Here is a 17,823-nt window from a genome sequence, read left to right on the forward strand (position 1 = left end):
AATGGCTTAGAAGTAATTGTCTTTTTTCTTCTTTTTTCCCCAGGGGAACGGTGATACGTGCCCAGCGTTTTCTGGACTGTTGTTTCCTCTGACCCACCCCCTCAGGACCTGCCAGCAGGGGGGGCTGTCGGAGGGTGGGAAATGAGCCCTCTTTTCCCAATCTCCATTCCCCCCCCCCCCGGAAGTTGCTGCCTGATGCATTTTTTTTCAAAGCCATAAAGGCAGCCGGTCGAGGCGCATTTGGATGTGGGGAGGGGGAGATTGTGGGGAGGGGGGGGTCTAGAGTGGAAGGAACGCCCGCCCCCCCCCCTTGTCCTTCGACGGTTGCTCAGTATGGGGGGAAGGTGATCTTTCGTGACATGCATGCTTTGGAGTCTGTTGTGAAAGAGGGGTGGGGGTTGCGCTTGGGGGGGTGTCCCTTTTGTCCTGGCAGAGGTTTGGGGACTCCAGCAGCTGCATGACAGGCCAATTCGACCCGGTCCCCTTCCTGGGCGGGGGCCGTGTCCTTGAATTTGCGACTGTCCCGGGACTGTTAAAAGCCAGAGAGCTTTTGCCCTGGGCGAGAACCTTTCCCTTGGCCAGTGTCCGGGCTCCTAGCTGTGAATTTACAACGGTGCGACCGTTCGTCCTGTAACCGCTAACGTGGGCCTCTGCTTTGAGGGAACGTCCTGGGCTCTCTCTCCCCCCGTCTCAGCGGACTTCTTGGGAGATTGGGACCCTTCCTCCCGCCTCCCCATCTGGCGGAGGGTCCTCCGTTTGGGGCCAGGATGCATGCAGGACCCTCCTGCCTCAGTCTGCATGACCCTCCAAGCCGAGAGGAGGAGGAGGAGGGAGACGGGGAACCACTGGACCTCCGTTGCTCGCCGCCATGCCCCGACGGGACAACCTTGGGCCTGCCGAGAGACTGCCCAGGTGCGGGCTGGGGTGCTTTTGTGTCCGCCCCACAACTTGGGAATCACCGTGGGATGTCATGAAACAAATTCGGGGAGGGGGATTGTGGCCAAGAGGAGCCAACATGGACAACGCCCTTTTTTTTTTGTTTTGTTTTGTTAAAGACCGATTTGGGCCTCCCTCAGATATAGTGAGCTGACTTTGGACTATTTCATGCGTATGTATGTATGTGTGTGTGTGTGTTCAGTGTACAGGGGTAACAGCGTGTTTCTTCTCTCTTACCCCCTTCTCCTCTTTCTAAACCTCGATAATTTTGTTCTGTCTGTGGTTTGCATGGTTCCCCGCCGCCCGTTTGGGGCGGCAGGTGGCGGTTCCCGGCTTTCGGCTGGGAGAGTCCGTTCGGAGAACCCAGGTGTCCTAGCTCTGATAAAAGTCCCGCCTGTGTGTGTCTTTCTTTTCCAACTTACCCCCCACCCACCCCCCGATTTCTTCTCATTTGGAATGTCCATTCTGTTTACCTCCCCCTCCTGATCAAACGCACGTCCGTTTGTCCTTCTGTCTTTGTCTGTCTTGGTTTTTTGAGATTTTGTCCTGTCGATGGTTGGTTTGGTTTTTTTTTTTAATTAAACAAAAGGTGTGAGAAATGAAGACGAACAGGAAAAAATAGCCCTGCTTCCTAAACCTCTGTCCCCCTTTTTTTGGAAAAGCCATATACCTCCCCTCACCGCTTGGGGGAGTTACACTCCCCAGCGTTAGGGGCGAGGAGGAGGGGGCCAGACAGGGTTCTCTCTTTGCAATAGGTTTGGAACTTGAAGCTGCTAAAACAAAAAAAGCGACATCAATAAAACTGGACAAAAATGTGATCAGTCGGGCATCTGTGGGGTTTGGGAGCGTGTTGATGATCAAAGTAAGCGTTTGACGGGATTGGAGTTGGCCTGATGGTCCACGTGGATCAGGACTTGCCACTCTCAAAAATATCTGGGCTGTCATTTTCAAATACAAAGACTAGTCCTTAGAGCACAGAGGAGACACGATCCTTTCTCAAGCAAGAGAAGATGGTATAGGTGAGCATCGGCTGGCTAAATCATAGAATCGTAGAGTTGGAAGGGACCGCCAGGGTCATCTAGTCCAACCCCCTGCACACTACAGGAAATTCCAAACTACCTCCCCACACACACACCCAGCGACCCCTACTCCATGCCCAAGATGCCCTCCCTCTCATGATCTGTCTAAGGTGACAGAATCAGCATTGCTGACAGATGGCCATCTAGCCTCTTCTTAAAAACCTCCAGGAAAGGAGAGCTTACCACCTCCTGAGGTAAGCCTGTTCCACTGAAGAACCGCTCTAACTGTTACAAAATTCTTCCTAATATCTAGATGGAAACTCTTTTGATTTAATTTTAACCCGTTGGTTCTGGTCCGACCTTCTGGAGCAACAGAAAACAATCCAGCACCATCCTCTATATGACAGCCCTTCAAGTACTTGAAGATGGTTATCGTATCACCTCTCAGTCTTCTCTTCAGGCTAAACATACCCAGCTCCTTCAACCTTTCCTCATAGGACTTGGTCTCCAGACCCCTCACCATCTTTGTTGCCCTCTTCTGGACACGTTCCAGCTTGTCCAGCTGCTGCAGTTGTCTTGTTTGTGGGCTTCCTAAGAGTCACCTGGTTGGTCCATTCTGTGAACAGACTGATGGACCATGGTCTGATCCAGCATAGCTGTTCTTATGTTCTCAATCTTACTGTAATCACTGCAGTTACCCAATCGCCTGGTAGAGGAAGCCCCCAGGGTTGACCCAGTAGGGGGGGGAAAGCTAATCCAGTGCAGTGGAAATTAGGAGGGCCAGTAACAGCATTTGGTCCATCCTGCCAATCTATGATTTTAACCCTTGGTACGGCTTGGTGAAAAGCAAACAAGTTAGTATTTTGCAAAGAATGCCACCAGCGACTGGTTGGAAAACCTAAGGTCGAGGTGTCCAATGAGGCTTATCTCTGCCAAGAAGGAGGAGGTTTTCTAAGCCGGATCCATAGGTCTTTTATGCATGGCTGTTCCCCTCGTTATCACCCCTCTGACGACGTCAGGTCTTTGTGTTGATTATGCATGCTGTTTCTGACCGCCAGAGGTCACCTCGCTCTCCCCCGCCTCTCCCCGTGGTTTTCCCATGTTTTCAAATTCGAGATAAAACAGTCTCTGAAAACACGGGGAAAGGCAGGTGGGGAGAGAGGCGACTTCTGGCGGTCGGATACAGCATGCGCAATCCAAGCAAAGACACGAAGTCGTTGGAGGGGTGACCACGAGTGAAAAAGCCATGCTAAAAGACCATGGCGCAGAGTGGTCAGCTGCAGTTCTGCAGTCCAAGCTCTGCTCACGACCTGAGTTCGATCCCAACGAAAGTCTGTTCCAGGCAGCTGGCTCAAGGTTGACTCAGCCTTCCATCCTTCCGAGTTCGGTAAAATGAGTACCCAGCTTGCTGGGGGTAAAGGGAAGACAACTGGGGAAGACACTGGCAAACCACCCAGTAAAAAAAATCTGGTGAACTGGATTTGTTTCTCCACTCCTTCATACGAAGCCAGCTGGGTGACCTTGGGCTAGTCACAACTCTGTTAGAGCTCTCTCAGCCTCACCTACCTCACAGGGTGTCTGTTGTGGGGAGGGGAAGGGAAGGTGACTGTAAGCCGGTTTGAGTCTCTCTTAAGTGGTAGAGAAAGTCGGCATATAAAAATCAACTCTTAAGGGTTCCCCCACCCCGCCCAACCACTATAGTAGCCTGGAAGATGCAGAAGAAAGCAAGCATATGCTAACCAACTTCAGCATCAGAAGCTGCAGGCACAAGCTGCTCGATTGCAGAATCAGCATGTTGGATGGCTTGACTTCCCTTGGGGGGGAAATATAATGAAACAACGTTTCTAGGTCTTGTAACCATCGAGAATAGATGGTAACCTGCGAGTGACGGTAAATCTCAGAATTCAGAGCTTCTGGGTATGGCTTGGACAGTTTACACAGCTCTGTAGCCTCTCCCTGTGACACCTACAAGCCACTGATTCATCTTTCAACTCCCCCGGTTCTGAATCCTGGCAGCAGAATTATACAATGCAACTAGAAAAATGCCCTTCTGAGGATCATTAGGCCCGAAGCTGAGTTTCAAAGCAGCAAAGAGCTCTCGCCGTGGGACAGCAATAATACTCAAGTCTTACTGTCATGTCGAATTTACAAGGGATCTTTTTAAATGCTACAGATCCAGCCCCACAGATGCACCCAATCTCAAATCAATTTGTAGCCCAATCTTTTCATTTATGCCACCAACATGTCACATATCCAGGACTCCTGCCCCTGCCAATTCCAAGCCCACCGCACATTTCCCTTCTTCCCTGAATTCCCAGGAGTCCTGGCTCTTTGCCCGACAAACCAACCCCTCCGGGAGCAGAACTTCTGGCTTTGCTTCCCAGTCCCACATATTCGACAATCTTTCAGCACTTGGCTCCTGAGTTCTATTCCTTTGTGGTTACAGAAGTTCTAGAAAACCATAGCGAGCCAAGCTGGGTGAAACCAGAAAAGGTAGTCCTTCCATTGGAGAGATGCCACGACGGTGGGGGATCTGCACAGTCAGGTTCTGAATTGTAACAGGTAGGTAGTCCCCATCTTCTGGAGACCGTGTGTGTGTGACGAAAGGTTGGGGAAACATTTTCTCTTCCCCCCTCACCCAAGGCTGCCCTGCTTACACCCCTTTTTTCAATAAGCTAAGCAGGGTCAGCTCTGGTTGGTATTGGGATGGGAGACCACCAAGGAAGTCCAAGGTTGCTATACAGAGGAAGGCACTGGCAAACCACCTCTGTTAGTCTCTTGCTTTGAAAACCCCATAAGGAGTCGCCATAAGTCGGCTGCGACTTGACGGCACTTTACACACACAATTATTTATTACGGTCCTAGACCAGACTGCTATTATATTAATAGAATTAAAAGTGTTAATAGGTTGTAAATATAAATATAATGTCTTCAATCTGTCTCCATATGATTGATAATAATTTGCCATCACTAAAATATCAAATAATACTAAAATGAGGATGAGTAAAAAAGGAGGTACATGATAATATCTGCTTATGATCCATCTTGAACCTGATTAGACCAAGATTTAAGATGACCATAAAAGTCATCTCCTGATCCTTATCTGATAACATCTGATAACATACTATAAAGATAAAACCTTGTATTCTTCCCTGGAGAGCCCTGCATTATTGGGACAATCAAAGCATCCCGAACATGTTTATAGATTTCACAGTCAAAAACAACATGTTCTAAAGATTTAACACGCCCCTCTTCACATAAGCATTCACGTTCTTCAAGAGGACTGGTTAAGAAGTACAGGGCAGGGGGTGTCCCCTTGGATCCTTTCAGTTGCTACCTCTCCATCTTACAATGGGTAACCCCACAGGAAGGATAGGACATACTTAAGAGCTTATTTGCATTGCCCTAATGAGGGCAGAAAGTTTCATTGGCTGTGGCAGCTAGGGACATGTCCCTCCCCCTCCACACCCAATCCAGAATCCTCAGTTCCAACCCTCTTAAGCTCTGTCGGAACCCACCACCAGCCCCACCTGGTGCAAAAAGAGAAGCCACACAGCCTCAGGGATGGGCTTAGGGTTGCCAGCTCCAGGTTGGGAGAATTTGCGGGTGGAGTCTGAGGAGGGTGGGGTTTGGAGAGGGGATGGGCTTCAACACCATATAGTCCAATTGCCAAAGCAGCCATGTTCTCCAGGGGAACTAATCTCTATCGCCTGGAGATCAGTTGTAATAGCGGGAGATCTCCAGCCTCCACCTGCACGTTGTAGAAAGGATAATACCAAGCTCGAAATTATTCAAATTGAAACTTATATTCTAACAGTGTATAAGTGAAAAGGCGCTATACAACATCATGCGAAACAAAAATCAAAGGAAACTTACTAATATAAACATACAAAGGAACGAGTTTACACAAAGTAGCTGTATACAAACGCTGCAACGTTTTGCAAGGCAACAATGTCACAAGGAAGCAAGGTAAATATAAACAGCAATTTTGTTAGTATCAAAATCTTTTTTCTTTTCAGAGTCAATTGAACGTGTAGGATCAAAGAACAAAGTCGAAATGCGGCCCGGATGTCTCGAACGTTTTCACTGCCTACCAGGGCAGCTTCATCAGCGGTTCATTCGTTCAAATGTCAAAATTCCTAGAATACAATAAAAACCAATCTCCAAAACGTGTATCTCATTCTTATTATTTTTAAAAATATTTTTAGAATGTTATACAAAAATTAAGACAACAATACTATACCTAAGAACGAATAAAATATTATTCATATTTCAAATAGGTCGTCTTTCTCTGTGCCTGTAGGGCTGTTCTGCCTTCAAATGCTTGGATCTAAGCTACAGGTGTAGGTAATTTATTCACTACTGATGGAAGGTTAAGCCCAATACTAAGCAGCTGTGATTCTTTAGAGTAGACAAAAAATTAAGAAAAACAAGATAAATCAATTTCATTATTTAAACCAAATTGAAAATAAGATTTAAAAAGATGAATAAAGCGCATTTCTTGTCTTAACAAGATTTTTTGTACATCATCAAGATCAAAAGGATTGCCCCTGTAGACCCAAATGACAAAAAAATGTAAATCATTTTCATTATGTTTGTTATTAATAAAATGAAGAGTTAATGGAGCGTCAAGTACTTTTGCCCTAATTCTAGATGTATGTTCACCTATGCGCACTTTAACGGGTCAAAGTGTGCTCCCAACGTAGAGTTTTGCGCATTTACAAGTGATGCCATAGACACACTGGCTAGTAGAACAACTGGAAAAATGGTTAAGCTTAAATCTAAAATTGGAAGTAGTAGAACTGAACTCCTTTAAAGGAAGGCTGAGGGGACAGGAAGAACAAGAACCACATGGAAAATGCCCAAGGACCAAAGGTGGTGGACGTCTAGGAACGATATCATTCAGATATCATTCAGACATTCCCAGCCATGTCCATGTGAACCATCAGCTTTGTCCAACAGATTTGGCTCTACCATGGAGCATTGCCGGAGGGGAGAGGGACAGACAGAGGGAGATGATAGTGATGGTTTTACTCTTTCCTATAAAGGACAATGTACGATGAGCCACCGGCCTGCCTTCCTGTAGCCCTCACCTCAGCAAAGGCATTGGTGAGGTGGTGGTAAAGTGAGTGAAGGGGGCTCCCAGCTATTCCCTTTCTGAAGCTTACAAGGGCCATCCCCTTATCCCATTCCAATAATTTCTTAAGACAGACCTTTAGTGTCCTCTAAAGTTTTTTTCTAGCATGGAAAGTCTCAGAAACGTAAATGTTGCTTCTCTGAAGATGGGACTGAGATCAATACCAGGATAATTTTTTGTGCCCCTTTCACCTGGAGAAAATGGCTGCTTTGGCAATTGGTCTCTATGAAGTCCCCAAACCCACCCTCCTCAGCCTCTGCCCCAAAAACCTCCCACCGGTGGCAAAGAGGGACCTGGCAACCCTATCATTGCAATGTGAAACAGCTCGCTAATTATATTATTGTACGATTATGTACAATACAATGCCTTTATTGGCATCATAACGTCTGTACAATAGTATAATTAGTAGGGTTGCCAACCTCCAGGTAATAGCAGAAGATCTCCTGCTATTACAACTGATCTCCAGCCGATAGAGATCAGTTCACCTGGAGAAAATGGCCACTTTGGTAATTGGACTGTATGGCATTGAAGTCCCTCCCCTCCCTAAACCCTGCCCTCCTCAGGCTCCACCCCCAAAACCTCCCGCCGATGGCGAAGAGGGACCTGGCAACCCTAATAATTAGCGAGCTGTTTCACATTGCAACACTAGGGTTGCCATGTGTGTACAAGAGCCCCGTGGCGCAGAGTGGTCAGCTGCAGTACTGCAGTCAAAAGGTCTGCTCAGAACCCGCGTTCGATCTCGACGGAAGTCGGTTCTAGGTAGCCAGCTCGAGGTTGACTCAGCCTTCCATCCTTCCGAGGTCGATCAAATGAGTGCCCAGCTTGCTGGGGGTAAAGTGTAGATGACTGGGGAAGGCAGTGGCAAACCACCCCGTAAACAAAGTCTGCCTAGTAAACGTTGGGATGTGACGTCACCCCATGGGTCAGGAATGACCCGGTGCTTACACAGGGGCCCTTTCCCTTTTCCCTTTACGATTGTGTACTACTACGATTGCTTTTTTTCTTGTTATGCTGGTCAATGAACGTATTTAATAAATCTTATCGAACTTTTATATCCCACCCGTCTGCCCAATCAGGGCCACCAAGGTGGCTAACAATAAAAACAGCATAACAAAATACATCATAAAACAGCATAACAAAATACATCACAAAACCAGCCTCCTCTGTGTCTGAGGCACTGTAAGACAGCTGGCCTACAGGAGCCAGAGGCTGCCAGGCTGTGCTGAGCAATACCATCTGCTCAGCCCTGGCCGCCTCGGGGCCTGAGGCACTATAAGGAAGCCTGCCTTGATATAGTGCCTCCACAGTGGCGAATGGAGGGGCAGCATTTGTAGGAAACTCGCTGATGGTTGCCTAGGGAGGCCTGATGGGAGGGGCCAGCTACCCTGCCTAAACTGTGGGCTGAGGAATCCCCTTCCAGCACGGGGATCTCTTTCTCAGCCAAGAACCAGGGAGCAGCGTGCATAGGGATCCTTATCAAGGCATGACCGGACATCATCTTTGATTCTACCGAGGACTGTGAGTCCTGTCGTGGTTCCTTTTTAGGATAGCCAGCTCCAGGTAGGGTGGAGTCTATGGAGGGTGTGGCTTGGGGGAGGGACTTCAGTAGGGTATAATGTCGTAGAGACCACCTTCCAAAGAGGCCATTTTCTCTAGAGGGCCTGATGTCTATCGCCTGGAGATCAGTCGTAACCCCAGGAGATCTCCAGCCACCACCTAGAGGTTGGCAACCCTATTTAGTGGCTTACTGACATCTCTGTTTTTCTCCCTGGTTGAAATTAGGTGTTTTGTCCATGGAATGTAGTCATACCTGTTGAATTGTTTATGCTTAAGGATACAGTTGTTATATGTTGGGAGACTACAGGTGGAGGAAGACTAAACAGAATCTAAAGGTTTAATGGACAGTTTAGGTGATTCTAGTTTCTACTGGCTAACCATGAGTTTAAAAAATAGAACAATTAATTATACCTGGGGGAGGAACTTCAGGTTTATTAGGATGTGAATTATTGATGAATTGATTACCTATTGATTATCTCAAGATCGGGCTAGCCTGGACTAAGCCAGCTTAAACATTGGAAATGCATTCTCCTATATTTACATGGGAGAGGGCAAAAGGTCTTGTTAGAAGGCCTTCAAAATGGGAATTCTCACTCGGCTGGCAAACCAGATAGGCCATCCTAGAAGGAGTTATGGACTGTTACCTGCCCATGTAGACTCCTTTGAAATGTGGTGTTGGAGGGGAGTGTTACGGATACCGTGGGCGGCCAAAAAAAAAACAAATCAGTGGGTTATACAGTAGATCAAATCAAGCCTGAATTGACCCTAGAAGCTAAAATGACTAAACTGAGGCTATCGTATTTTGGTAACATTATGAGAAGACAAGAGTCACTGGAAAAGACAGTCATGCTAGGAAAGGTTGAGGGCAGCAGGAAAAGAGGAAGACCCCACAAGAGATGGAGGGACTTGATTCCACAGCCCTCTATTTGCAAGACCTGAGCAAGGCTGTCAAAGATAGGACATTTTGGAGGTCATTGATTCATAGGGTTGCCATGATCAGAAGCAACTTGATGGCACTTAACACACAACTGCCCGTGGGACATTCCCAGATACTCTTTTTCTTCCTTTTCCCTTTAGAGGGTTCTTAGGACATCAAGGCTGATGTGAGTTTCCTGCAGTGCTACATTTCTTGTAGCTTTCTGCTCCCCCAAGTATCTGAACACCCATGAAGCTGCCAAATACTGCGGCAGACCCTTTGTCTGTCCAGATCAGTATTGCCTGCTCTGACTGGCAGCAACACACCTTGGGAGAACCTGTCGCTTTATCCTTTTCACTGGAGATGCCAGAAATTGGACTCAGAACCTTCTGCATGCAAAGCAAGTGATCTACCACTGAGCCACAGCTCCTCCCCTAAATGTTGCATGAATCTGCCTTCTCCTGAGTCAGACCATTGGCTTAGCTATGTCAATATTGTCTATTCTTAAATGTAGCTTTGCAGAGTCTCAAGTGGTGTTCTTTCACATTGGGCAAAATGCATGGTCGCTTTATCCTCCTTCATTCCCTGTTTCAGCCAGGATTCAGCCAGGATCAAACACACCTACCTACCTCCTACCTGACCCTTTTAAAGACAGATGCTGGGGATTGAACATGGGACCATCTACCTGCAAAGCAGATGCTCTAGCACTGAGTCATGGCCACTCCCTTATTCTTATTCCCCAATTTTGAGGGAATAAGACTCTAATCTGGTGAACCCGGTTGGTTTCCCCACTCCTATACAAGAAGCCAGCTGGGTGACCTTGGGCTAGTCACAACTCTCTCTGAACACTCTCAGCCCTACCTGCCTCACAAGGTTTTGTGTTGTGGGGAGAGGAAGGAGATTGCAAGCCAGTGTGATTCTCCTTAAAAGGCAGAGAAAGTCGGCATATAAAAACAAACTCCTCTTCTTCCTCTTCTTAATTTTTCTTTTTATAAAAACTTCTAGTCTTCACTATTACTGGTGTCTACTAAAAACTGAAAATAACTGAGGAACCGCAATTCACTGTATTCTGTACTCATGTTCTAGTTTTCCAGGTTGTCTTGGTATTTTCTCAATTGTTTTTGCATTACACACCTGAGCAGGTGCACCTTCTAGGACATCAAGATGAATCATAGCAGTCCAGGGCCTTCTACAAAGAGACGGTAACCTTTTCCTGGGTGCTCAGGCAGTGCTGAAATTCATGACTGATCCAACATGGCATCGTGTTTCCCTCCGCTTCTTCCAACAGGTTCCAGGATTCAGTGGCAAAGACCATGTTTGAAATAGGGGATCTGCAGAAATGCCTAGCCAGAGGGGAATATGGGGAGCTGAAGGACTGCCACCTATTTGAAAGCAATTTTGTACAGGTGAGGCCCAGGTAAAGGGAGTAGGGAACAGAACTCAAGAATCCTTGTTCCCAAACAAGGCTGAGACAACCCTTAGACAGAACAAAGTGGCCCTATTGTAGTAGAGCAGATTTGGGGATCATAGAAACGTAAGAGCCCTGCTTGGGAGGGATGCTCAGCTTGTAGAGCATCTGCTTGGCATGCAGAAGGTCCCAGGTTCAATCCCCGGCATTGCCAGTTCAAGAGATTAGGCAAGTAGGTGATGTCAGAGATCTCTGCCCGAGACCCTGGAAAGCTGCTGCCGGTCTGAGTAGACAATGCTGACTTTGATGGACCAAGGGTCTAATTCAATGTAAGGCAAGTTCATGGGTTCGTGTTAGATCAGGCCAGTGGTCCATCAAGTCCAGCATCCTGGACATCTGCCAGCATGGTGTAGTGGTTAAGAGCGGCGGACTCTAATCTGGAGCAGAAGGTCTGATTCCCCCCCTCCTCCACATGAAGCCTGCTGGGTGACCTTGGGCTAGTCACAGTTCTCTCAGAACTCTCTCCACCCACACGGAGGCAGGCAATGGCAAACCACTTTTGAACGTCTCTTGCCTTGAAAACCCTACAGGTTGCCACAAGTCAGCCGTGACTTGATGGCACTTTCTGCCACCCATAAAATTTTTTTTAAAAGATAAATGCGAAAATCAAATCACAAATTCTGGGAAAGTTTCTCGGTGGGGCCAGGGAGAACAAGAGAGTCTCTCTCAACCAAGGCAGTGAGGATTACATATCCCCTTTTTGGTTATGGAGCAGTTGTCACTCTTGACCCGGGGGCTAAGTCACAGGGTTTGGGGGACCCGTCCCATCTGACAGACAGGGCCTGGGGTTTCCCAGTCCCCACACTCACACTGTCCAGCGCAGCTCAGGACTGCAGCATGCATGTCAAAGGGGGTTCATCCTCCCCTGCATGAGCAGACACACAACATTTGCCTGATCTGAAATAGTATTGGGGCTCAGTCGGTTCTATGTTGGGGAGACTGCCATTTAGCTGAATGCTCAAACAAATTCCCAGCACGAGGTGTTTGGGCAGGCAGGTGCCTGTAGTGTGTGTTTTTTTCTAGCTTGATAACTGTCATGTGATTGTTATTGTAAGAGTTTTCCCAGGGGACATTATTATTCATATGAAGAAGTCTTATTATTCATATGAAGAAGTAGTTAAGAGCGGTGGTTTGGAGCAGTGGAGTCTGATCTGGAGAACTGGGTTCGATTCCCCACTCCTCCACATGAGCGGCGGAGGCTACTCTGGGGGACTGGATTTGTTTCCCCACTCCTACACACGAAGCCAGCTGGGTGACTTTGGGCTAGTTACATCTCTTAGAGCTCTCTCAGCCCCACCTACCTCACAGGGTGTCTGTTGTGGGGAGGGGAAGAGAAGGTGATTGTAAGCCAGTATGAGTCTCCCTTAAGTTGTAGAGAAAGTTGGCATGTAAAAACTAAGTCATCGTCGTTGTCTTCTCCTTCTCCTTTTTCTCCTTCTCCTTCTCCTTCTTCCCAGGTCACAAGATCAGGGGAAGTAGGCAACAGGGTCACCATGGCTGTTGCTGCCAGCAGTCCAAGCTTGGAGCTTTCCGATCTCATGATCCTGGCAGTGCCAGAGGAATACCCGAAGGCAGAATGCGACAGCGAGTATCAAGAATCCAAGTTTGCCCCTAGCGAGGAGCTGCGACTTACAGCGTGAGTCCCCATCACATCCAGTCACAATGACACTTTTCTCTCATAGGGGTGGGATTGCCCATTTCTAGGTGGGGCCTGGAAATCTCCTGGAATCACAGCTGATCTCCAAACTACAGAGAGCTAGGTTTTTTTAATTATTATTTTTTAATTCTATTTGTACCCTACCCTTCTTTGGCGAGCCGGGCTCAGGGTAGCTGGCAACATATATATAAATATGGATAAAATTTACAGTTAAAATAATAAAAATCTGATCTGACTAAAACATAAATTTATCCTGTATATTGATGGCACCCTCAATAGGATCTAATTTCCCTACTGACTAAAGGAAGGGTATTCCCACATGGTGGGAAGCCGAGATGGTATAGAGCTATAATTATAGAGCTAGTTTCCACGCAGGGATTTTTTCCCATGTGGGAAGCAGGAAGCCCGCATATTTAAAGGAAATGTCCACAAGATGGCATGTCAGTTCTGAGCACAACATGCGAACAACCCTGGGGCCATTTATGCTTGGTTATTAGCTGCACAATCCCCGCGGAACTGCCCCAGGTCTTCTTGTGAGTTATTCATGAATTTTCTATCCTTCAAGGGTCACCCCGCACTTGCCTCGCGGTTTCAGAAACCTCTTTTATCACGATTTCAGATTTTGCCTCGATCCCAAAAAGTGAAGCTAATCGAGGCAATTTTTGTGATGGTCTCAACTTTGAGCTTCCTCTTCCCCCCCCATTGTTGCCTGTCCCACACTCACACAAGCCATCCCAGAGAAGCCATTTTAGTAAGTAGTTTAAAGATCTCAGAACTGAGTCAGCTTCTCTCCACCCCAATTCGTCCTCTCTGGTCAGTTTCAGCAGCTGGAATGGAGATGATTTAATGAAAAAATCCCGCCGCTGGGCTGGCGGGGGAATGTTGACAAAGGTTCAGGCCGCTGGGCTGGTGAGGCAGTGGTGGCGGCCAAGGGGCAGGAAGTCTCAGGCGGCGAGCCGCAGTGTTTTTTGTTTTACATTGCTGTTTTAACAAAATAATGCTTAATTTCAAATCAAATGTCAAAACCTTTATTGGCATAAACAACATCCAGCAAGACCGTAATTATGCAGTTTCACTCAATAAAGTTCACTTGTTCCTGTTTACAATAGCCTTCACGAATCCTCATTGCTTACTGAAAAAACTTGGCTACATAGTCAACTGTGGCCACATCCTGGGTAGACATAAGAAAGGCTACCTTACGTTCATCCGGTTGCCACTCCCCAGTAGCGAACAACAAATTGATAAACTTAAGGTGAATTATCTGATAAAGGGAACAGTGCAAAAGAACAGGTGCAACTGATTCTATATGGTTCGTTCCACAAGGGAATAACCTTGCTGTGTGTGCTATTTTTTGAAATCTCCCCTGTAATATTGCTGATGGTAACAGAAATCTCCGCCCTTGGTGAAAACACAATGTAGATAAAGTCATATCTGCTCCTTAATTCTAGTGCCAATTAATCAAATTAAATTCTCGTTCAGATTAAATTGGATATATCAACAGGAAAATCTTTTGACCAATTAAAAAGGTGTGCCAGTTAATCAGACAAAATTGTTTTGACGTAAATACCAGTGGGGTACTCTCTCTTGCTCAGGAGGGAATACCTGATCGACTTCACTGGCTCTATTCAGATGTCGAAAGGAAATCAGAGAGTTTTTCTATTCCTCCAAGCACAGGCCTGGTCCTTCTCTGATCCCTTTGCACACAGAAATGTGAGCGAAACCTCCAGGCTTAAGAAGTCTTTGATCTAGCTCCGTTTTTGTTTGTCTGCAAGCACTTCAGCAAACAGGAAATTCTTCCTTTCCCTGTAACTGGGATTCTAAATCCAAGATTTAGAAGTTAGTTGGCCAGGGAGACCCTTTATGTAGAATGTTAGTTAGCCAGAAAAAAAGAAATCCTAATTAGTTGAAATGCCTGGGTTTGAAGAGCACTACAAACCAGATTAAGTTAATTCATGCCATCGTATTCCCTATTACTATGTACGGGTGTGAAAGCTGGACAGTGAAGAAAGCTGACAGGAAGAAAGTAGACTCCTTTGAAATGTGGTGTAGGAGGAGAGTGTTACGGATACCCTGGACTGCCAGAAAAAAACAAAACAAATCAGTGGGTTCTAGATCAAATCAAGCCTGAACTGACCCTAGAAGCTAAAATGACTATCGTATTTTGGCCACATTATGAGAAGACAAGAGTCACTGGAAAAGACAGTCATGCTAGGAAAAGTTGAGGGCAGCAGGAAAAGAGGAAGACCCAACAAGAGATGGATTGACTCTATAAAGGAAGCCACAGCCCTCAATTTGCAAGACCTGAACAAGGATGTCAAAGATAGAACATTTTGGAGGACATTGATTCATAGGGTCGCCATGAGTCAGAAGCGACTTGACAGCACTTAACACACACACAAACCGGAACTGGAGCAAAGAAGACTTCCCAAACCAAAAACCACATGTGTGAGAGGCAGGCATGTTTGAGCTCAATAACAAACCAGGTCCATGCTCCAGTTTGTTAATGATGCCTGAATACAGCCACATAATGTGCATCATCTAAAAACTTCTGCAGGATGATTTTTTTGCTATGCACATTTATAAACAAAATTATTATTATTATAATTTTTATTGCAAGATTTACAGAAAGGAGGGATAGGGGAAGAGGCAAAGTAAAACAAATTATATCTTCAAAGCCTTAACAAAACTATATTGGGAGTAAAAAATAAAAAAATAACAGATTTATCAAAATTTCAATTCATATACTATGGCCTAAAACACCTTAAAATCTTAAACATATCATATTCTTAATACTTCAGTTAATTATCTTGTTATAACTACCTTCTGAAATTATAAAATATTTATAAATTATTTAAATAGCAATAGTTAAAATAAGAAGCCGTTCAAAATTCGATTCTTATTTTTTATCTTGAAACACCTTAAAACTCTTTCAGTTGACTTAAGCATAACATACTCTTAAAACATCAATACCTATTCTTACTACAAATACCCTCTTCTTTCTAAAAATATTTATGTGTTGTTGGAGTAATAATCATAAAAAGGCTGCCTTTTAAACTCAAACTCTTCCGTTGATTTCTGATTCACCAATTGCGTTAGATACTGTAATATCTGGAATTGAATTGGATTTCCAATACTTGGCATATACAATTCCAGCAGCAGGACTTGCATATTGATATAGCTCTTTATGTGTACAGTTTAGTTGTGAAGGAAACATTCCCAGCAGCATATGTTTAGGATCCAAATCGTAATTCTCCCAAAACATTTTCTGAAGTTCCAAATGTATCATTCGCCAATATTTTGGACTTTTGTGACAAGTCCACCATTGATGATAAAAGGTTCCTTCCAAGTCTGAACATTTCCAGCATTTGGCTTGAGACATATTATACATCTTAAGCTCCCTGGGTGATAAGTACCATCTGAAAAACATCTTTTACCAGTTCTCTTTAATACTCTGTGAGGAGGTGAACTTGATTTCCATTGTCCACATTGCTTCCCATTATTTCATCGATTTGATTGATTGGAATTCATAGGATCAAATAGCTAAGATCTCTTTCTCTGAGCGACAGCCCTTACAAAAGTGTCTTCTAGAGGGACCTCTGGCTTTGGTGTTTCCAGGGGAAAGGATACACCACAAATTAAGGGCATCTGCTGAGAGAACCTTTTGTTCTTGTGGATATCGGTTGGCCCATAGTTGGGGAATGGAAGGGGTGTGTTTGTAGGTCAGGGTAGAATGTATGGGGGAAGATGATCTCTTAGACATGCTGAGCACAGGCCTTGTAGCAACCTTTTTTGGTTATCGCCAGGATGGATTAACCTCGCAGGGCAACAGGGAGTGCTATACAGCATGGCCACAAACTCAGATTGGGTAAGAGGGGAGGTGTTTGCTTTTTATGGTCTCTTGATTCACATGCACGCATTTCTCCTACGCACCAGGCTTCTGCCCTTGAAGTTTGTCCGGATCTTCGTTCATGATGCTAGCCAGTACCAGTTGAAAGTGAGCCAGTCCAATGGGCGCACATTTTACCTGCAGCTTCATGCCCATCCTGAAAAACGGGACTACATCTTTGGGCAGTGGGTTCGGCTGCTCTATCGCCTCCGTTTTTACCGCACGGACGCCCCCATCAGTTATCAGCAGATGTACCCAAGCTACCCCCATCTTTGTAAGTCCAAGAGATCATCATAGGTGAGCCACAGCTTCCCTTCCAAAGAATCAAACCATCTGAGGACCCCCTTCTTTATATACATGTCTGTTGCCGTAAGAACCATGAAGAAAACGAAGTTGCACTTACCTGTGACTGTTGTTCATTGGGTGTCTTTTACGCAGGCAGGCACGTGTCTGCGCAGGTGCAGGCGGCCACGGGCATACGAATGAAAAGCTTCTAGAAGTTTCAGACTGCTTGGAGCGCTACCCCCTCCCCTCCGTCTCGGGCCGAGAGCGAGACGATTTCCCAACCAAACAGTCACGTGACGGAGGTGGGGTGTGTGTGCTCCTCCCTTAGTTCTCCACTGCCATGGAAGACAGAAAACAAGATAAGAAACCACGGCAGCCCACAGTGGGTAAAACGACAGAGGGATGTGTGCCTAGACAGAAGACACTCGATGAACAATAGCTACAGGTAAGTGCAACTTTATTCTCATTGTTGTGTCTTCAGTGTAGTCCCATGTGGGAGAATAGCAAGATTACTTAACACAGGGGCAGGTGTGGCCTTATCAATGAACAATGCTGAAAAATACTCTCCCAACAGCTGCTTCCCTCTTGGAATCCACGTTGATGGAATAAAGCCGGAAGAACATGGACAGAGTGGACCAGGTCGCTGCATTACTGATATCCTGGAGACCTGGCCGGGCTAGGAAAGCAGTTACAGAGGCTTGAGCCCTGGCGGAATGAGCTTTAATCTGGATTGGGCAGTCCACGCTAGCATTGTCATAAGCTAACCTAATGGCAGAGACCAAACGCCTTGGAATAATCTGCGACAAAGCATCTTGTTCCTTTTAGGTCGCTTGAAGCAGACAAATAGATTGCCGTCATGCCTAAATGAGCCTGTTTGAGTTAAATCAAAAGCGGGCGCTCATCTGACATCAAGTTATGTGGAGTGTTTGCTCAGCTGGTGACTGAGGATTTGGGAAGAAAAC

The 17,823-nt window shown here is 46.0% G+C and overlaps 1 protein-coding gene across 1 annotated transcript; it reads left to right on the forward strand.

Moving 5' to 3' along the window:
- Positions 1–868: 868 nt before the first annotated feature.
- On the forward strand, positions 869–17,073 carry GARIN5A (golgi associated RAB2 interactor 5A). The gene is made up of 5 exons (XM_056864606.1): positions 869–912; positions 10,854–10,971; positions 12,491–12,669; positions 16,624–16,850; positions 17,015–17,073. Exons 1-5 carry the CDS (start codon positions 869–871, stop codon positions 17,071–17,073), a joined length of 627 nt encoding a protein of 208 aa, XP_056720584.1.
- The last annotated feature ends 750 nt before the right edge of the window (positions 17,074–17,823 follow it).

Source organism: Euleptes europaea, chromosome 18 (assembly GCF_029931775.1).
Source record: "Euleptes europaea isolate rEulEur1 chromosome 18, rEulEur1.hap1, whole genome shotgun sequence".
Lineage (NCBI taxonomy): Eukaryota > Metazoa > Chordata > Lepidosauria > Squamata > Sphaerodactylidae > Euleptes > Euleptes europaea.

Excerpts from the sequence above, each read along its gene's own strand:
- GARIN5A (XM_056864606.1), top strand. The coding sequence starts at position 869 with ATGCCCCGACGGGACAACCTTGGGCCTGCCGAGAGACTGCCCAG. Across the intron at positions 10,972-12,490 it reads TTGAAAGCAATTTTGTACAG|GTCACAAGATCAGGGGAAGT; the intron begins GTGAGGCCCAGG and ends CCTTCTTCCCAG. Across the intron at positions 16,851-17,014 it reads CCCAAGCTACCCCCATCTTT|GCAGGCACGTGTCTGCGCAG; the intron begins GTAAGTCCAAGA and ends TCTTTTACGCAG.